Source organism: Gadus morhua, chromosome 2 (genome assembly GCF_902167405.1).
Source record: "Gadus morhua chromosome 2, gadMor3.0, whole genome shotgun sequence".
Taxonomy (NCBI): domain Eukaryota; kingdom Metazoa; phylum Chordata; class Actinopteri; order Gadiformes; family Gadidae; genus Gadus; species Gadus morhua.
Window position 1 is genome coordinate 4428295 of NC_044049.1, and position 22797 is coordinate 4451091.

Here is a 22797-nt window from a genome sequence, read left to right on the forward strand (position 1 = left end):
AACCATGAGGCAGCACTATAAATCATCCACCAATAGCTTTGTGAGTGTTTGGACCGGCTGACTTGCCCTTAAAGCTGTATAGAGGCTGTGAGGGAGTTTAACCTTTGCATAGAATATGTCAAATAACTGCTGTCAATGACTAAGCACCCTGTGCAACATGCCCTACCTGCCTGGCAGCCAACATGCTGGAGGGGGAAACACCTACTGAGCTTTACATCCACTGTTGGTATTTAACAGTGGATTTTTTTTATTTACCCTCAGACACCTTTCGTATACTGCCCCCAAGGCAAGAACATACACACACACACACACACACACACACACACACACACACACACACACACACACACACACACACACACACACACACACACACACACACACACACACAAAAACACACACACACACACACACACACCTACCCTGCGGCAGGAACACACACACGCACGGCAGGCACAGACAAACACACACACACACACACAAACACACCTTAAGGGAACACACGCACGCACATAAATAAATGTCTTCCCTTACATTCAGTAATAGTCGTGAAAAACATGCAGCAGAGAAACAGATTCTCACACACACACACACACACACACCCACACAAACACACACACACACACACACACACACACACACACACACACACACACACACACACACACACACACACACACACACACACACACAAACACCACAACACAATGTGAAGCACTGTGCCTCACCACAATGCCTCAACAAAGGCATAACAAGGTATTTGAAGCATAACGCAATCAACCACACAACAGTGCTGTCTTATTATCTGATAGTTTGTTCCTTTTGCTTTGCTATGCGGAAACAAGATGTTAAAGCTGTAATTGCCATTTACCGCTACACCAGCAACACACTACATGGACAGTTTGTTCCCAAAGCTGCAGCTAATTTAAGAACAATAATGTATCTCAAGACCATAAAGAAGCCCTAAGGACCACACAAACATAATCAAACACATGCTCTGACACACACACACACACACACACACACACACACACACACACACACACACACACACACACACACACACACACACACACACACACACACACACACACACACACACACACACACACACACAAACTGATGGTACCTAAATAGTTTTTTCAAGTAGTTTTCACTCCAAGGAAATAAATAAATTAGCCTAAAAGCCTTGGCTTTAGTTGTACTTGTGTTCAGAAGCAGGAATGCTTTATTGATCCCAGGGGTGAATTTAGATCACTTTAGAGTTGCTCCCATTCTAGAATAATAATTCTAGAATAAAAAATATTAGCAAAGAACAATTGTAAGACAACAGAAAATATAAATAATTTACAAATCTGTGTATTATACTACCATAACAAAATAATAACATACAAATAAATAATAAATAATAATAATACAATATGCAACCACAGCGTTAAAGTTTACATTTTTATTCCAATATTTTGTATCCCTTTGTTTCACCTGGTCATTCAAAATTATATTTAAAAAGAGAAAGGATGAGATGAAAATATCCAGGGACCCCCTGAACTATGCAGCCTTGATCCTATAAGCCATGCATGGTTAAGCATTTACCATCTGCAAAATAGAAACCATTACTACCCGACAAAGCAGCAGCCAAGTCCATTGTCTCATTACACCAGCGCCGATGTCTCACCTGAGTGAAACCTCGCATGGCCTATAATTATTTTCGTCTTCCAATAAAGATCATGTCACATTCCTTCGAAAGTTGACGGTATGCGAAACGGAGAGCTGGAGCCTTCTGTTGCGATACATAGTTATGCTGCTACGAACACACATTGGAGCTGATCTCTCCCCTTTGACACAGCGACACAGGCTAGGCCCGAGGCCGCTTGTCTAGTCGTGATATACGGGTCACGTGACACGGACTCCGCGGCGCGGGTGCGCCGGGTAGCACCTGTGGAGCACTAGGGGGAGTGCACAGAGGCTGAGGACGGTTACAGGCAGGTTGACGGCGGTCAACCACCCCGACTCGGAAATGGCAACGACAGAACATACCAAAGGATGGCCAAATGAAGACGTTTAATTATTCATAGGTGAACGTCGCGATGACGTAACTCGTGGTCTCCGAAACTTTTCCAAAAACTTATGCCGCGCAGAAGGATTATAACATGTACTCTTTTACGTGTTTAATTGCTCTTTCTTGTTAACCGGTGGATTCTATTTTATTATTTATATTTATTATCATTTCTCGTTGGCCCACTTTTATCCGGGGTTGAATCATGGCGCTGTCCCAGATACAGTGTTTGGACGAGAACCATGTGAACCCGCGGACGCACGAGAACAAGCCCGAGTTTTTATACTGCGAGAACCAGCGACTCGCGCTGGAGGTGCTGCTGCAGGACGGTCGCGAGGCCTTCCACGGGTTCCTCAAGGCTCGCGAGCTGCGGGGCTTCCTGTCGGACTCCGAACTGGACGTTCTCACCCGGCTGGTGGTGCCCTACGACCCGGGCTCCGACGTCCTACACGCGAGCCCCTTGGAAGACAGCGGCGACGCCGAGGACGGCGTCCCGCTGTCTCTGCACTACTGGCCGGATCTGTCCGACACGTCGGTGCCCGAGCTGGACCTGGGCTGGCCGGACAGCGCGTCATACCGGGGGGTGACCCGCACCACCGTGTACACGCAGCCACCGCAGGAAGGCCAAGCGCACATAAAAGAGATTATTCGGAAAAGTATTGCGCAGGCTACAAAGGTACGTAACCCCGACCGAGGCACAATGTGACTACGTTTCTCTCAGATCTCCGAGTATCGCAGTATATTTGACCGGAGACAGTAATCAGGTGTATGGTTTCCCATTTAGTTTCGCCTGCAGTCTCAATAGGGATTCCTAACTTTACCGGCAAAAAGACAAACACCAAAACATGTAGGCCTATTCATTCAATCGCCCAATAATAGCCTAGGATCCGACTGTACAAAACTAGGCAAATCAAGCCGTTTTCATAGCTAAACCACTGATTTGCATTGTTCATGTGTTATTGAGCGGTCATGGTGGTTCTGGAGGAACTGACTCTTAACAGCGAACTGACAGCGAGGAGGCAACTTTGGGCGAAGCTGATTTATCAGTGAGGGTGCGCGGGACTTCACGTTGATCATTTCACATGGAGCTGTAAATATGTGTCCGTTGGATTTTCTGTATGTGCGTCCGTGCGTGCTCGCTTTTGTGCGTGCGTGTGTGTGGGGTGCAAATACATTTTTAGGTGTTCCTATCTGCTGCAGTTTGGTGACTTTATCTCCTGAACTTTCGCTTTCAATGGGGTGATTACCACGTGGCACTTCTTATGAACCCCGACTGCGTTTTCATTGCCATGGTTGCATGTTCATGTATATCACTTGCTGTTTTTGTGTCCTATATCAATACTGGAACTTCACAGCCAGAGTGGACTGATCAGACAGTTCTTCTGTTACTTTGCAGGCAGAATATCCGTCTCTCAACAGTGTGCATGGATCCTGATAATGCCAGTTTCTGATTGAACAGTTCACAGTTTACGAGTCAACATTCTAACCCAGTAATGCAGTAAATAGAGCGCAATTGAACAAATTCCACCAAAGCCGTGTTCCGTATGCATACACACATGTACATGCCGCATGAACACTCACTCTGCCCTCCCCCCCTGCATGTATCTCCAAGGTGATCGCCGTAGTGATGGACCTGTTTACAGATGTCGACATCTTCCGGGACCTGTTGGAGGCGGGGTATAAGCGGAAGGTGTCGGTCTATATCCTGTTGGAGCCCTCTACGCTACCTCACTTCCTGTCGATGTGCGACAGGGCCAAAATGCACCAAGGACAACTCAAGGTGAGGAGCCACGCACAGTCACATGACGCAAACGGTACCTCCTGGTGATAAAGATACAATCAGATGCTACCAAACAGGGTTAATGAGGTTGTGGAAGCTCCTGTGCTATGTGTCCCCACATGTACTCATCCTCATGTGGGTGCGTTCTCACAGCCGGCTGTCCCTGCCAACTGGCACCAAGCAAGGCATCATTAGCGATGCTGTTATACAATGCCTTCATGGAAGATGCTTACTTTGGTGCTTCGAATGGAGAAGCCACCTTTGGAATGAGAAAATACTACTTTTTTTGGTTTATCATTTCGTGCTGGATGAGGTGTCATATCCATATTGTTGGTATCACACATTTGGGTCAGGGCCGGATTAACAATTTTCTGTGCCCTGGGCAACAAGGCTCAAGGGCCCCCCCCCCCCCCCCCCCCCGCCGCCAAACAATCGTAAAGTCGCTATCATCAGAACTTGGTGGCTTGATGAGTACTTATTGAAAGTTTAAATTGTCTTGACAGCAAACAACTAGGTAGGCCTTAACTTAACTTAATAGGCCTCACCTCCATTACCACTGTTAATGGCTGTTAGGGCCAGCTGCCCTGGGGAGGGGGGGGTTCATCAGGGGGGATAAGGTGCTTCGGGTGTGACCTCTATCGCGTTGGGGGTCGGAGATGCCGGAGGAAAGCATCTGGCCACACACACACACACACACACACACACACACACACACACACACACACACACACACACACACACACACACACACACACACACACACACACACACACACACACACCCACCCACTCACTCTCTCCCTCTCACAAACACCTCCCCAAACCCTCTTGTAATCTGTCCTTGTCCCCGTATAATTCTTTATGTTTTGGTATATGTTACATGTCTGTCACACGTATCTGGGTTTTGTCGTGTTATGTGGTGTCTGTAGATGTATGTTTGCACTTTGAAAAAAAAAAAAAAAAAAAAAAAACCTTGTCAAGGGCCCCTTTGATGTCACAGGCCCTGGGCAAGTGCCCAGTTGCCCTAATGGTTAATCCGGCCTTGATTTGGGTGTCTTGCTAACCGCTATAAAATGTATGCAATTAATTGTTATCAGTTATGAAGAGCATAAAGTTTACTTCAGTGATGAATGAAGTGAGATGGTTTCCTTCCAAGGCAGTTCAATAAGGATTATGTCACTGAGGCCCATCGGCAGAAGTTAAAACACACTGATAACATGGTATAATATACTCCACGTGTGCGTGCCTGCATGTGTGTGTGTGTGTGCAAGTGTAGCGATGCCCAAGCATGCTTTGACATGTACAGATATGTAGTCAAATGTGTCTCAGTAAGAAATACACACATGCAAACTCACAGCAAGATGCTGAGATAGACATTACAGTTAAACACGCTGATAACACATTGCTTAAAGGTTAGAAACACACACACACACCGCACCCATACACACACAGACCTGCACACACAAGTCCGTTGAATACACCTCAATTCAACTAGATCGTTAAATGTCATCAACAGCAAGAATAAAGTGAGTCACATGTTTCTGGATCCAATTAGGGTCAATGGAATGTTTTCACCAGATGAAGTTATAACACTGTATTTGAACACTTTGACATGGTAAAGATATGTCTAAAGGTGAAGTACAACGCGCCCTAGGTCCTGATTGATCACTTTGTGTGGTATTTGACTTTGTCGGTAGCATCAACCACGGCTAAACTAAGGTTAGCTGCGGCGTCTCAAACTACATTTGAGTTGAAGCTCCGACTTCACTACTAATAAAATGTGAGTGCACAAAACTTTTTTGTGACATTTTGTTGACAGATCTACTTCAATGCTTGCAAACACATGCAAACATAATTCAGCAACAGTTGTTTCCATGAGATAGCCACGAGTGCTGCCCTATTACTACATGTAGTTTGACCAGTTTTTAATCTGTGCCTTACAAATTGGTCTGCACATTTTGTTATTGGATCCCACACTGCTGTCGGTCCAAGGCCCTGTCCGTTCTCTCCGAGGCCGATTGGAAATGAACAGGCTTTTCCAGTGGTTGGCTCCCATGCTGTTGTGGGCTGTGGCAACTAAAATTAAAACATTAGGCAGGCGCCAAAATTAAGCTTTTGCCAGGAAAGCCATAGGTAGCTAGCGTGAAATAGTTGGAGGGCCAGGCTGCGGAACTGTAGACACATTTGTCTCGGTATTTCTGTACTGTAGAGACAATGATTCTACCGTAACATTAACCTGAATCAAACCGGCATCCAATATAATTTATTTTCCTGGGTGGTTCCCTGTTCTACCAGATTGGCCTTCCAACTGTAATCCCTACCTGGCACTGCAAGCAGTGCCAGGTAGGGAGATTCTCCGGGGATGCAGAGACAATAGAAGAAATAACATTGCAAAGTGGTTGTAGGAGCCTCCACCCAAAGGCCACGCCCCAAAGTACCCATTCCACCTGACACAGAGAGATCCTCTTCCTTGTCCAGTAGGTAAATAACCAAGGGAAGAGTTGAGAGCCAGCTGAAAGAAATGTAATACATTTGTTAATTTGTTAAACTATTCAACTTGATATATATATCAGGTTGTCCACTCAGCAGATTTGGTTCTTACTGTTAAGGCTCCTGGTTACTTATTGTATGCTTTATGGCTTAATATTATCATAATATTTTGGCCATACAAAAGAAAGCATAGACATGGCAGATAAGGAAAAGAAGAAAGTGCAGGCAGATAAGGAAAGCAAGAAAGTGTAGGCGGCAGTTAAGCCAAGCAATAGAGCCAGGGGATGCCAGCATGCTACTTGTGTTATCTGAAAGGCTGTGGGAAGTTTGTGACTTCAGCAAGCCAAACTTAATTGAGACCACCGTTAGTACGATGTTAGTTTACGTTCTCGCTGTACGATACTCTGAAGGCCCCACCAGTTAATCTATAACGGCCTCCTAACTGTGTCAGTTTTGCTCCATTTTATTTCCATGCACTATTATAAAAAACGGGCCTTGGCTTTTCCATCACACCACTCAAAACTGATTGACCTGACCCAGATGAATCAATAGGAACTTCTCTTGTACTACCCCATAAATCCTCTAAGCTCCACATGTGTAACTTTCTGTCTGTGTGTGTCTGTGTGTGTCTGTGTGTGTCTTGTGTGTTGTGTGTGTGTGTGTGTGTGTTTTTGTGTGTGTGTGTGTGTGTGTGTGTGTGTGTGTGTGTGTGTGTGTGTGTGTGTGTGTGTGTGTGTGTGTGTGTGTGTGTGTGTGTGTGCTACAGAACCTGCGGGTGCGCTGTGCAGGGGGAGAGGAGTTCTTAACACGGTCCTGCACTCGACTGCGCGGCAGACTGGGACATCGCTTCATGTTTGTGGACGGTGACAAGGCAGTGTCTGGATCCTACCGGTCAGTGTGTTTGTGTGTGTGTGTGAGTATGTCAGAAATTAGCAAAAAAAAAACTAATATCCAATGAGGATAAATTATTCCTATATTATATCTTGTACTATGGATGGTATGTCTAGTACTAGTACATAGCCGCCTTTTTTAGGTTTATAAATAAGAGCCCTTAAAGCTATTCCAAGATCCCTAAACCCAGGGGCTGCAAGTTTGCCTTTGTTGAAGAAAGTTAATCTCTGACACTGGTGTGCACAGATATAGACTATAATTCTAGTGTGTGTACAATGTTTTTTGGATTTCATTCGAAGTGGGGTTAATTTACATTATTGTCGCTTCCTTGTCGATGTTCATTGATGTGTTTGTGTGTGTGTGTCTGTGTGTGTGTGTGTGTGTGTGTGTGTGTGTGTGTGTGTGTGTGTGTGTGTGCAAATATGTATCTGAACGTTATATAGGTACACTTGGATGTCATCAAGGCTGGACAGACACCTCATTACCGTGGTAACCGGCCAAGCAGTCGACGCTTTCGATCGCCTGTTCTGTGAACTCTACGGCACCTCTAGCGCCGTCGACCTCAAGCAGGTTGCCATGGAGCCAGAGCCTGAGCCCGAATTCATCCCTCAGCCCGTCGCCGTGGCCCCTTCTGCTGAAGTCACTAGGAAACGGCACAACCCTATGTACGCCCTGCTTGGCATGAGTATGAACAACGCCAATCCTGCCTCTGGTTCCGTCCCAAACAGCCCTCTAGACTCCAACACCCAGGATAAAGTGGGAATGGGGACAAAGGCCAAAAGGAAGATGGCCGCAAAGGCAGCTCAGGTGGAAGCTCCTCCTCTCCATCCAGGACTGATGGACATGGAGAAAGCTTATATGATCCCATATCTGCCTACTTGGCCGGAGCCCGACCCGGACAGTGATGTCATTGGGTTCATTAACGTTCGGGATAACAGTCGGCAGAGCCAGGTGCATATGCAGCGCTCTGAGAGGTTTGAGACCAGCCAAGCTATTCGATTCAGCAGTCCATTCAGCATTCCAAAGGAGATCCTTCCAGAGGTGGCCCAACTCAGGCAACGTGACAGTAATCTCCAGGACATTACAGGGAAAAAAGCTTATCCCACACAGGTTGGCGCCCAAGAAGTTGCAGTTTATAAAGAACAACCCATATCACCAATCACAAGACTATCTTCTACCCTTGCCACCAAGCCATTAGGCCGAGATGTGCACATGATTTTAAATAAATCAGTACATATCATGACCTCTGAAACAAAATTAAAGGCTGAAAAGCAACCTGTCAATACTGAATCTAAACCTTCTACAAACCCTGCATCCCAACAAATCACCACACCTCAAATCGACACACCTACATCTTTCAGTGACAAAGCCCCCATAATTAAAACTGGATCTGCAGTGCCTACCCGCCCCGTACACTACCTAATACAAGAGACCACAGACACAGAGAAAAAGATACACATTGATCTTCTCTCGAATTTGGACCACACGCTAACCTCTAACCCTGCTCCCTCGCCTGTCCAGGCTAGCCCGATTGCAGTATATCAGCAGAACGCGGCACCAACCGTACAGACACAAAACAGGATTGCAAATAAAGTCTCATGCAAGCAGGATCTTGGTACAAAGCCACAAAGCCCCTCCAAAGAAGACTACATTCCCTCCATCCCAAGCCCCACCCTTAGTGGCAGTATCTCAGCTTCAAAGGTCTCCCCTACCCAGCCTCCTTTGGGAAGGTTTACTTCCCCTTACGTCACTACCTCAGTCTCAGTTACCTCATCACCCTCCCGCTCCATAACCAAGTCTCCAGTGGTCCCGCCTGCATCCCCCAGTATCTCTTCCCCTCTTCCATCTTCCTCCATCTCTTCATCCTACTTCAATCCTTCAATGAATTTCCACTCCTCCAACACATCTCCTCTCCTTTGCTCTGGTCCATCCACCTCCCCTCTTACTCCACCGGTGCCCAAACCACGTACAGTCCACCTGCTGATGGACAGTGGGAGCAAATGCAATGCTCTGAACCAGCCACTTGACTGTGGAGTGGTCTTGGAGCATGGGAAACTGTCAGGTTTCGGGCCGGTGGTGGACGACTGCAAGCCTGTTTCCAAACAGCAGGAGGATGCTTTTATGACGTCAACAAGGAAACAGATAAGCCCTAAAACTGTGGTCAATTCAACAACAAAATATGCCGAATTACAGGAAAGAAGAGACATTAAAACCCATTTGGTGAATGACGTAAAAGATGGATCTTATAGGGAATTCCCTGACCCCAAGAAGGCAACTAACCAGATGCCCCAATCAATATTGACTGTGAATACACTGCAGGCTAACGACAATCAATTTGAAGATACAAGGCCGAAGGAGTCAGGGAACACAAACCAAGCAGGGTTCATGGTCAGATCTCCCAGAGTCATTGAGGAGCTCAGCAAACCAGACAAAGTTAGTAAGGTTGTGACGAAACCAGACTTTCAACAGGCCACACAACATGTGCTAACTAATGAAGGTCTACTGCAAACACACAGCCAAACCCATGCAGCTAAAGCCTCTGAGTCCCCTTCTTCTTTTCATACATCAGAAAACAACAAAGCCATTGATAACCAACATATACCCAAACCAAACAATGATACACCTGGGTCTTTGTCCATTATTGTGGTTGATAGTATTTCACGTGTGCAAATTCAAGGGGGCCAACGCGGTGTCAAGACTTACCCCTTCAATGACGAGGCTGTAAACAACGTACACTATAGGCTGAATCCAGATAAAGGCAAAGCCGAAAACGACTCGCGCACCCCTGAAAAGCCAACGCGCCCACACACCCTTAAATTAACCTCGCCAACTACTGCCGGCCGGCTCTCCCCTCGCACTCCCACACGGAGGACCCCAGACGGACGCTCCTGCTCCAGCCCCGACACTCGGACGCCGACCCCCGACACGAGTGACGGGTACGTCTCTTCGAAGGAGGACTCTACCACCTCAGACGAATACTACGAGTGCGACGAAACACGGCGCCCCTCCCCCGTGTTTGATCAAGGGATCGGCCTGGATAACAGGACAACGGATCACAGCTTCAAAGCCCAAACTAAGTATGGAGTAGGATCTGAAGGGGAGAGTGAGAGAGAGTATAAAGTGCGGATTGGGAATGATCGAGCAGCCATTTTAGCTGCAGGTGAGCGAAGTCGAACAGTTTCGGAAGGCCTTTCACAAATAGCCAAAAAGGGAAGTCTCTTGCCCCTGAAAACCACAAAACAGGAAAAAAGTTTAATTTATAATAGTCCCCAGAGCCAATCGGACCCTCTGGAGCCTCTGGGGGTTGACGGGTACCCCCGTTCTGCCTCAGGAAAGAAGTCAGCCGACATCGAAACCTCTCCTCCGCCCATATTCAGACAAATACTCCGGAGGTCTTCCTCCTCAGCATCCTCCGAGAACACAGTCTCCCCCTTCATCACCCCGGTCCCCTCCCCGGCCCCCTCCCCGGCCCCCACCCCGACACCAAAGAGAGCTGCCGCCCAGCCAAGAGCGCCGCCACCAGACACCGTGGTGGCTGGGCCTGCTGTGGTCTCCGGCCCGAGGGTCCAACCGGAGGCAAAGCAAGTGATAAGAAAAGATAGTCGTGGTGAGTTAGCAGAGTTGACCAGGAAATGGGAAGAAGGATGGCATTTTCGGAGGGATGAAGAGAAAGACCCAGAGCTCTTCACAAAAGGGGGACTTGGTACCAGCTCAGGGGAGTCGCATTCAGAAACATCAGCACTAAGAACCAGCGGAGCCCAGATTAGAAGAGGGCCTTGGGTTACAAGAGAAACAGAGGAAAAGAAGGTAGGATAACCACACAATTTTATAGATTTTAGGATATAATGTACCCTTAATGCGGTCCTTATTGTGCTGTTCTTATTGTGCTGTTTTTATTCAACTGTACACACTTTGTTGCGGTATCATCCACACTGCTGATTCATATTTCTAACTGACATTCCAATATCACTCAGTTCCTAAACATTTCCCCCTCTCCCTCAACTCTAGGGTCTGCAAACTCCACCCAGAACTCCACAAGGGTGGCCAAAACCGCCGAACCACCAAAGTCCAGTCCCCTTTCAGTCCCCAGCTGCTAAACCCACAATACCCACCCCTCCCCCTACGGTTCCCCAGTTGCCACGGCCATACCAGCAGCTAAGCAGCAAGGTGGACGCCCTCCAGACCCAACAAACCCTAACACCACAACAAGGGCAGAACAGAAGACACTCTTCAATGACCACAGCCGGTTCTCTGAAGGGTGCGGATCGGAAGAGCCCATTGGAGGCCTTCTCCCGGCGTAGCTTGAACTACGGACATCCTCTGACGGGGCAGGGTTCGGGTGCTTTACCCAAGCCCCAGCCCTCCTTTCTTTACTCATACACCAACTCACAGTCCCAGCTCCAACGTCAGACCCAACCCATGATTGCCGGTGATCAGATGGCTCCAACAGTCAGCAGCCAGCAGTCCACCTACAGGCAGGTCTCAGCTATGGGGGATCCAGAGCCGGGAGATTCGGGGCAGGACCTCAACAAGTCTGGGTTTAGGATTTGCGTTGGCAAGCTGTACAGCATAAAGGGCCTAAAGAACAAGGGGAGCAGCTCACCATCTCAGACCAAGAGAAATCCTGATTCCTTAGCACAACCACACAAGAGCACAGGCTAGCCCAGGAGGTGGAAATACAGCGTGGTTTCAAGCATCAAGGGAACCCAAGATATAGGACAGCGATTTTCTTCTTACATGTACTATCCAAGGGTTGCATCTCCGGATGCCGAACGAGTCAGTCCACATGTGATTTTCGGATACCTTGAAAATCAGACCAATTTAAACATTGTGGGGAATATTATACCTTTGAATGTATGTGTGCCAATGTGTCCCATATCACAGCGGTGGGTGACTGTCCAAGACAAATATTTGACTTTATTGCGTGCGTAAAAAAATATAATTACTGTACAAATACAGGGGAAGACTTTTGCTCCTTCTTGTGGAGTCTTACAACAAGGCTTAATCCGAGTTATGCTAAGTATCTTTGACGATATACACATGAACAGACATGGGGTCTAACTTTGGCCTGACATTTAGCTCAGGCCAGCTATAAACAATAAGTCTACCATTGTTTATAGGTGCTGATTGGTGTTTGTACGTTATACATTTAGACAACACAAATAGACTCATGCAAATACACAATTTGTATGTATGACTTTCTTAGAAGGGTCATTTACAAACTTTTCTGTTGTGCGCTAGAAGACTAGTGGTTGGCAGATGTGTATTGCAATACAGGAAGGGATCTCATAAATATATTTTAAATATCAGAAAATGTTTTACTATAAATGCAGACACTATGCCTAACTGTTATTGATGCTGTAAATAAAACAATAAAAATATACATTTATGAAATCAAAAGGCGATGCAATAAATGAATTAGTCTTTAACATCTGCATTTACCTGTCTTATTCAACACCAACACATGATGATTTAGTGATGTGCCACTGTCTATTGATTATCCAAAGTTATTGAATTCAGTTTAAACCTTAAGAGAAGTATGTTTCGAGGTGTTTTAGATCCTGATATGATCTGCTGGGCCAGTATCATGGCAGCCTTTGTTATCAGCAAACAGTTGCTGCAATTAAAAAGCATTCATGATCTCATAAAGAATATTTAACCACTCGTTTAGTATAACATTTGATAAAATGAATCAAAAAATAATTTAAAACACTCTAGACTGAAAAAGGAATAAATAGAATGAATAAAAAGACAAGAGTTGAATGATAAATCGTTATCATGTGGCATGCTATACTATCCCAGGCATGTCTATGACTGGGAACCTGATCTATTCTGGCTGTGAGATGGGTTATTAAGCTTATCCAAAGGGAATTGATTATCTTAAAGCGTGCTTCAAACGACCAGACGACAAGACCAGACGTTGTGTATGTTTATGTCCCAGGAGTGTGCACCCCCTGTTCCAACATATGTAACCCATTACTTTGTTTCGGAAACATATACCATCTCCTACAGTGTGATAATTGGCCTTCTTTAATTTGCCGAGCAAAATAAATGTATAATAACGCTACATGTCTTAAAATAAATCAGTACTCAATGATTGCACAGCCTTTAACAAACTAGACTGGTCTGGTTGACCAAACCATCATCGTAGTCGCTCACTTAAACGTAAACATCCTTTACATCATCATTTGCCAAAATGACTTTCTTGTACAGACTCTGTTGAAGAGCATTTATTGTGGGCTTAGAATGTAAACAATGGCAATATAGCCCTTTGGTTTTTGTGATTGCATATTTTGTAAAGTATGCAGATTAATCCTTACTTGGTCCATAAACTTACCAACGCACTTCGATTCCAAAAGACGAAAGTGCTATATTGCCATTGTTAACTTTTGTGGCAGGAAAGAACTCTGAATGTTCTTCTGAAGAATCGTACAAGGAAGTCGTTTTTCCTAATTATATTGCTAACGGAGGTTTGTGGGTGCGTTTGGCAAGTCTAGAAAAGGAAAATTTCTATAATTAAAAATTATAGATGCTTTACTTCTTGATCTGATTGGTTACTCATGTACTTTGAATAAGTAGTCAGTTTACTCGCTTTTGTGTACAGCAACATTACCACACACACACACACACACACACACACACACACACACACACACACACACACACACACACACACACACACACACACACACACACACACACTTAAATCGACAACAATCAGCTCGCTCCAAAGTCTCTAACGAACAGAAGCACACACATTGCCACCAGGGCTGGTCGTGCCAGGATCCATTCAGCTCATCCCTCCAAAATCCTCATACATCATGCCACACGACCGGCCTCAGAGACAAGGATGCATGTACACACACACACACACACACACACACACACACACACACACACACACACACACACACACACACACACACACACACACACACACACACACACACACACACACACACAAACACACACACACACACACACACACACACACACACACACACACACACACACACGCACACACACAGTGATGACTCAAGGTCTCCTTAGGGTATTTCCGATCATGTTGACAACCTTATGAGTCACTCTTTAATGAGCAAGTTTTTAATCTTCACCAAGTTCCTTCTGAAGACCTGTTATATCAACCCCGTCTGCTTCAATCTATGACAGACAGACTGGGGATCATACCCAAGTGTCTTCCCCTTCTGTCAAATGACAAGTGTTAGTTTAGGAAGAACACCGTTTATTATTCCATCCACATTCAATTAATCTCTCCATCGGATCTTTCTAATCCAGTATTCAAAGATCAGAAGGCACATACAGGTAGGGTGTAGCCATGTGTTTCTTTAATCTTTGCTCTCTGTACTCATCGATTCCTTGGAGACCTAAAGGTTTATATAACCTAGTACACTTCGGAAGAAGTAATAAAAAACGTGGCAGTTTGGACCAAATAAAAAATTTGCTTCTTGTATACTGTTTTTAGGTGTTGTACATCCAGCCGCACCTCACCCAACTAAAATTTGTGAAAGGAGAGCAAAGCATGTACAAATTTCCTACATACTTCCCAGGTCAGCCAGATGTATAGGCTTGTACGGGGTTGTCCTACATTTCCTACATACTTCCCAGGTCAGCCAGATGTATAGGCTTGTACGGGGTTGTGTATTAGGCTTCTAGCGATATGAATAGACCGCAAGCCTGAACATGGGGACGTTTTTTTTTAACCAATATCAAGACGTAACTGAATCCTTCCCAATTGCACATAAAATACAAGTCATTACAAATAACAACAACAGAGGCGGAGGCTGTTCTTCGTAAGGTAAACCCAGACATGGATTAAGGACCGGATGGACTCGGAGGGAGGATCCTTTAAGACTGGTTTTAACTGCTAGGTGATTTGCTTAACAAACCTTTCCAGCTACTCATGGACATAAACTGTATGCCAATAATTTTGAAAACATAAACGATAATCCCCATTTCTAAAACTGCAGCCACAAAGGCAGGATTTCTTATCCATTGCCCACACAGCCATCCTCAGCAAGTCCATGGAGAGAGACATATGCAATCATCTAACGCTGTTACTCCGTGAACGACTAGTCCTTGTTTTGCATATAAGGCCAGGTGGGGTGATGGCATTTCGACAATCATACAAGTAGTACATACAAGCAATGAACACCTGGATAAGCCAAAAGCATGTGCAAAGATATAGAGGTAACATAATTGTTGGACTCCTCCACATTTAGTATTGCTAATACAGACATCCTGCAACTTTTTAAATTGCTTGGAGACTCTTACTTGCTGAATAATATAATTCTATACCAACCGAACTCAAAGAGTAAGGATAAGTCATTTTAAAGCTGACAGACATGTTTTAAACAATGGCATCCCACCAGGGGTGCATGCGTTCGCCAATCTCCTTTTCAGTATACATACAATAAATAATGATGATGCAATATAGGAAATCTCAAACCATTTTTTTTACACGTATTGAAATGCTTATGTTGCGTTCATTATCATTAAACCATTAGTCATTAAACATGAATATTAACTGTTAGATCAGTCAACTTCTGTTGAATAAAAACAAATCTTTCTGGGTTGGAACAAGAACAACCTGTCAAACACTATGTTTGGGCAGGAGGCGGAGCAAGGAAGCGACAATATCTGACCTTCACCGATCACGTGGAATGCATTTCCATTTGCCTGCTATGAAGCTCATCTCACAGTGATCAATTTGCATAGCGGGAACCAGCTGCTTGGTAGCCATGAACCCAGTGCACTTAGGCCACAACTCATGATTAAAAAATTGTGAGAGAGAGAGAGAGAGAGAGAGAGAGAGAGAGAGAGAGAGAGAGAGAGAGAGAGAGAGAGACCTGTTCAAACACCGCATCAGAGCTTTGGAAAGGGAAGTTCTTGCCCAAGCTCGAGGGCAATCACACACACCCACTGTCACATAAGCACACCCACACATAATAATAATAATGTGAAGAAAACGCACGCGCACGCACACACACACAATGTTACCTGAAACACGTCGGTACCAATCAGACAAGTTTCTCCATAATCCTGCCCTCATTTGCATGGCACATATTGAAGCTGCATTTAAAAGAAGTGTCAATAAGTGTCCATGATAAGGATGAATGTAAAAGATGCGTCAAGATGAATTAAAAATAAATCAAGATATATTTTCTACCTATCCAGCTTCCCTGCTATTCCCCTTCTCACTAATAATACAATATTAATTCATTATATATAGAACACAGTCTTTATTGTTACGTTTGTACTCTGGTGCCCTCTTGTGCCCATATCATTCATTACAGTTGATAAAGGAGGGCAAAAAGCTTGATTTTAACGGATAAAGACAAAAAAATAACCAACAATTACTGATACCAGCATATTAATAATCAGAGAGATCAAAAATATGAAAATGTTGGAGCTATTCATTTTTATTTTGTATGTTTTATGTTTTTAATCCCCTTGGTAGTTAAGGTGCTTATTTTTCAGTTCCTGCTCGCAACCTTAGGCCTTTCTTTTTTAAATTATTTTTTAAATTAGTTGGTGAACAAACACAATTACTAGTTATTACAGACACAAACACTTTGTGTGTCTCTTCGGACATGAAAGACACTTTGCGATAAACAATAAATGCACTCATAAGAAACCTACCCTAGCCCATTACAGCCATGAAGCTAGCGGGGATGTTGAAATATTGCTATTTAATATTATGTAAATTAGATGCATTTAATTTATAACTATTTTTATGAAGCAAATGCTTTCATCCAAAAAGACTTGGTGATTTCAGGGAAATTTCATTCATGATCAGGTAGGGGTTAGGCATCTCTCGCTCAAGGATAGTTAAGCTGTCGATTTAGGGGACCCCAGTACCTTTCAGCTGGGAGTCAATCCCCCAGCCGCCAGACTGTGCTGCCTCCCATCTGTCGTCAGGCTTAGGCCGGGATCTGCCGGTCTTTGGACATTGGAAGTCTATCCTCATGATGACCAGGCATCGTTGCTGTCTGCTGCTTTCAACAATAACATTTTTCTTAGCAATGAAGACCAGCGGCAGACTTACAAGTATTGAGCGATTACTATTCAAAGAATCATAGCTAGAATAAACCCTTGCCATACAGTCGTCATACAGAAGGACAAAAGCATTCCTGTGTGTGTGTGTGTGTGTGTGTGTGTGTGTGTGTGTGTGTGTGTGTGTGTGTGTGTGTGTGTGTGTGTGTGTGTGTGTGTGTGTGTGTGTGTGTGTGTGTGTGCTTTGTTTTTTCAAAAGGCGCGCAGAATGCCAAGTGCCCGTTTTACACCCAATGACATTTCTAGCTACTGGGGGAGCATAGGTAGGCTAGGGGAACTTATATTTATGTTAGCACATTAAGAAATGTTCATGCCATGGGATCTTTAAGGAACAGAGACAATTAAGTGGCATGAAAGTAAACTTACCTAGGTCCTCTTTAGTCTCTCCTCTCTGAGAGTGGGACTCAGGGAGAGGTAAGGCATGCATTTTGTTTTTCACAGTATTTCTCCCATAACAGGAGCATTAGCCCGTCGTTATCTTCTGGTTGTGATGCTGCTGACATCCAGTGGTTAGATGCAGTGGCGTTTCTACATGTAAAAAACAGGTGGGGCTAGACTAATATTTTTTATTCTTTAAAATTACGAACCAGTGTTCGTGACGTCACACGTTTATTTTCACAGCCGTGGCGATCTTTGTAGACGTTGACTCCGCCTGATCCCGGCAATCCTACACAACACAGGACTGTATGTAAAAATGTAGTTCAACATCTGGGGCGTCTAAACTGCCGATATCATTCAACAAAAATGGTAGACCCCTTCACTTTTATTAGTGTTTCTACTGGCTTTTCAGGCATACAGACATCCATCCAAACAAATTATGGGGCATTTTAATTTTGTTTGAAACTCATTTTTGGAAAAAGTTACAGCCCTAATATATTACAAATAAAATTGGTAATTTTCATAAAAAAGCAAAATTATTTAAAAATAGAGATTGAGCTCCCTTCATTGGTCTTACCTAGTCAGCGTCCCACCATGCTGTTTGTAGCCCTGGCTTGTGTTTCCCATTCTCTATTCAGCCCTCAGCTCAACCCACAAGCACCTGCCAGGACAGCAGGCAGGTACTGGGGCCATCACAACCATTACAAATAAAAATATACCGTAACACTATTCAGTATGCTGGGTTTTTTGTTTTTTAACTAAGTGACTGTTCTCCATGTATCATATATATATTAGCGCTGTCAGATAAACGTGTTATTAACGGCGTTGACGCAAACCATTTTAACGGCGTTACATTTTTTATCACAAGATTAACGAAATTTATTTATTTTATTGTTGTTGTTTTTTTTGGGCTCAAAACAAAGAAGCAGTAGCCTGAAGATTTTTTTGCATTGTCCTGTTTTGATCAGTATATGCCAATGTTATCAATAAAAAAACATTTGCACAGGGCAAGTCGATGCACTTTTCCATGTTGATAAGAACATTAAAATGAGAAAAATTAATGGGACCAAGAAATCAAGGGATATTTAGCATAGATTTTTTTGCGATTAATCGTGAGTTAAGTAAGGGATAATGCCCGACGAGGTGTCCATTATCAGGAATTAATGGACGACGTGGAGGCGTGAACCGTCCGACGCGAAGCGGAGGACGGTTGCCTCCGCGAAGTCCATTAATTCCTGATAATGGACACCTCGAAGGGCATTATCCCGCTTATACCACGGTCACTTACCAACGGTGACCAAATTAAGACCATTAATTTATATTTTCATGCGTTTTACAATCCGAATATAAAGTTTTCCACAAAACATACATTTGTTTGCCTGGTTACGCCTGAGGGTCTGACTAATACCCGGAACCACCATTACACGCCCGTTGGGTTCTCATGCAACGGAAACGTTGTTCACTCCTCCAGTAATTAGGACGGGCCATAGCTACGACTTTAGAACGGGAGGTAGCGGGAGGTAATATAGTCCGCTCAGCTTTGTTTTGTTTCCCGTTGCTATGGTTACTACTATTTTAGAGACGATACGCCAGCTAGCGCATTAATTGAGAACGGTAAACAGACAATTTGACGGAACTACTTGTCCAGGTGTCCGTATATCAGGAGTTAATGCACACCCTGCATCCAATCAGAATCGAGTATTCCCGCAGACCGTGGTATAACTGACATTAATGTGATTGCCCTTGACAGCAGATATATACACATACATACATACATATATATATATATATATATATATATATATATATATATATATATATATATATATATATATATATATATATATATATATATATATATATATATATTCAATTAATAAAGTACATTAGTGCAGCTTTTAATCTTTTATTGCTGACATCAAAACATTGCAATAATGAAAGTATAGTTTTTAAACGTTTTTAAACTTTAAACTAAGCTTCCGTAAACCTCAGAATAAAATGATACTACTGCAAACAGCTGTAAGAGCTACTATAAGAACCCAATATCATTTTACCATGGAGTACACTTCCCATAGGCCTAAGCAGTGTCCTGGAGGAGAAATCAAAGAAATCAAAATAGCTGTGAAAGAAAAGATTCAGAATGGCCTGTCTTGGTTTAAAGCCTACTCGCCACCACGACAAGGCGCAGGCCAGCAGTGGGAACATAAGACTGGAAAAAACATAAATAGACTGAATGGCACAAGACATAAGATGTTTTACCTCTAATTTTTCCTCCAGACTAAGGGTCCCAAATCTATGCTCCAATAGATGATCTACCACATTCATGTTTGTGTGCCTCCGGCATGTTTGTTAGCAAAGTTATCCATCTCATTCTCTTCTTAGCGACCGGGCTTCTTGCGCCCGGCACGTGAGGTGAGGTGGGAGGTCACTCGAGTCATGACTCATCACGTGCCTCACGCTACAGCCAATGAACTGTGAAAAACAAGGGGCCCGCTTCCAAGAGCGAGCCCCACTTAAAGTAAGTGGGGGAAGTAAAATAATCTCCGTCCACAGAGAAACATATGGAAGCATATATGTAGCAAAATTCAAATGGCAATGCAATTTGCAATTTGCAATTCAATAAGTAATTACGTTATGCAATTGACAATGCATTATGCAATTTCATAATGTAATTTGTAAATACGTTATTCAAAGTGAATTTTAATATGCAAAGTGACAATGCAATCCTCAATTAAATTTGCAAAAGTTATAACAATAAAAATACAATAAAATGTTGTCAAATTCTTTGAGTTCCTTTATTCAAATTGAAAAGCTATAGCGTCCCCGTGATTGCAATCCACTTCGCCACGCTCCGTGTGTTGCGATATTCAAAGGACATTTCAATCCGCAAAACGAACGCTTTGCAAAAGATTTGGCAAAACGGAATCCAAAGAGGAATCCAAAGAGGAATCCAAAAAGTCAATATGCAAAGTGGCAAACGCATCAGCCAATCAGCGTCTGGGCGGGAACTACGTCACTTTCTATTGTCTCCAAGGGTATCTGTTTTATGTGTGGGGGGAGGGAGTTCCAGAGCCTGGGTGCTGAAAAGTTGAATGACCGGGCACCCATTCGTAATGAGTCGTGATGTGGGGATACATATAGTAGTCCAGAGGTTGAGCGGAGGGAGCGGGAGGGAGTGTAATCTTGGAGGAGGTCGCAGAGGTAACTGAGGGCTAGGTTGTTGAGAGCTTTGTAGGTGAGGGGGTGTGGGTGGAGACGGTGGGTCTCCCGACCCTATGTTTCGCACCCAGTGCCTGTAGCACTTCGGAAATCTTTGTGTTTACCACACTGTCAAAACGTACAAGTGAGGATAAGTCGTCTATCCTATCTCCCAGAACACGCACTCTATCTAGTGCATCTGTGTCTTCAACACGATTGTTCTCCACATCATCGGCCAAACTTCGGAGCGTATCAATAATCTCCATTGGTCATAGACCGCGGAACCGGCCGGGCCAGGGGGGCCGAGGCCCGGGTAACTTTTTGAAATGATTATTAAAAAAATAAATGAATGTTGGCCTGCAAGTTTTTTTTTCAACTCAAAACCTGTCGACAAGATCAAACTTAAACACAACCCATGCTGTAATAATTTAATCAATGGTATTTCTAAACCAATATTGTTCACGTCACACGTCATGCATGAATGTTGCAAAATGTAGACCTATAACTGCGCAGCACTGAAAATCGCGCGAAAGAAGTAGAGCGTTCGTTTTCCACACTTCGTCGACTGAAATCATACCTCCGATCCACAATGACACAAAAAAGACTGAATGACTTGATGAACTGCCATATTCACCGTGACATTCTGGAGGACATCGACATGACAGCCATCGCTAAGGAGTTCGTGCAGGCCAATGACAGACGCAGGCAGGCCTTTGGGAAGTTTTAAGCGTAGGTCAATGGTTTTATTAGCACCGCCGTGTGCACTCTTCTTTGTTCAATGTTTTTATACTGCATTGTACTGATACAAGTGAGTTTATGTTGAGTTAACATCTTACTGTGGTGCTTTTGTTGTGTATTGTTGGCTGATTGAGCATTTTATTCTGCACAGTTATGTGCTGGCATGTTGTGGGCTTAAGTCATGACCATTGATTCATCTATGTAGGCTAGCCTTCTGTGCTGTGTTGACTGTTATGGCAATTTGCGCACTTCTGTGCTGGCATATTTTGGACTTGGGTTATTAGTGTTGTTGGCTGTTTGGACATTTAAAGTAAAATCATCCTGGCAAAGTGATGTGCATCCGCATCCTCTCTCTCCCTCTCTCTCCCTCCCTCCCTCCCTCCCTCCCTCCCTCCCTCCCTCCCTCCCTCCCTCTCTCCCTCTCTCCCTCTCTCTCTCTCTCTCTCTCTCTCTCTCTCTCTCTCTCTCTCTCTCTCTCTCTCTCTCTCTCTCTCTCTCTTTAGTACTGGTACAAGCAAGCAGTTTCAGTTGCGTTACCACCGACCACCGAGGTACCTTTCTTGTGCATTTTATTCTGCGCTGTTCTGTGCTGGCTGACGTGACTGATGGCATTACGTGCGTGTCCTCGTATACCGTGCATAGCCTTGGCTATGGATAATGTCGGACCTAAAATGTTGGTAAAATGTTGGTGACCCCCTCTTGCGATTGTGGCCCCCCCTTGTTCAAACACGTTCCGCGGTCTATGCCATTGGTGACCATGGACCTGACACATACGAACTAGAAGTGAACAAGGAAATTACGAGCAAGTGACGTAGTTCCCGCCCAGACGCTGATTGGCTGATACGTTTGCCACTTTGCATATTGACTTTTTGGATTCCTCTTTGGATTCCGTTTTGGATTCCTCTTTGGATTCCCTCTTTGGATTCCGTTTTGGATTCCGTTTTGCGGATTGAAATGTCATTTGAATATCGCGACACACGGAGCGTGGCGAAGTGGATTGCAATCACGGGGACGCTATAGCTTTTCAATTTGTATAAAGGAACTCAAAGAATTTGACAAAATTTTATTCTATTTGTATTGTTATAACTTTTGCAAATTTAATTGAGGATTGCATTGTCACTTTGCATGTTAAAATACACTTTGAATAACGTATTTACAAATAACATTATTAAATTGCATATTGAATTGTCAAA

The 22797-nt window shown here is 44.1% G+C and overlaps 1 protein-coding gene across 1 annotated transcript; it reads left to right on the forward strand.

Annotated features, from left to right (window-relative positions):
- The first annotated feature begins 1735 nt into the window (after positions 1–1735).
- Positions 1736–12645, forward strand: LOC115537474 (uncharacterized). Its single transcript, XM_030349435.1, has 5 exons — positions 1736–2732; positions 3669–3836; positions 7092–7216; positions 7660–11023; positions 11225–12645. Exons 1-5 carry the CDS (start codon positions 2262–2264, stop codon positions 11876–11878), a joined length of 4782 nt encoding a protein of 1593 aa, XP_030205295.1. The 5' UTR covers positions 1736–2261; the 3' UTR covers positions 11879–12645.
- Positions 12646–22797: the final 10152 nt, after the last annotated feature.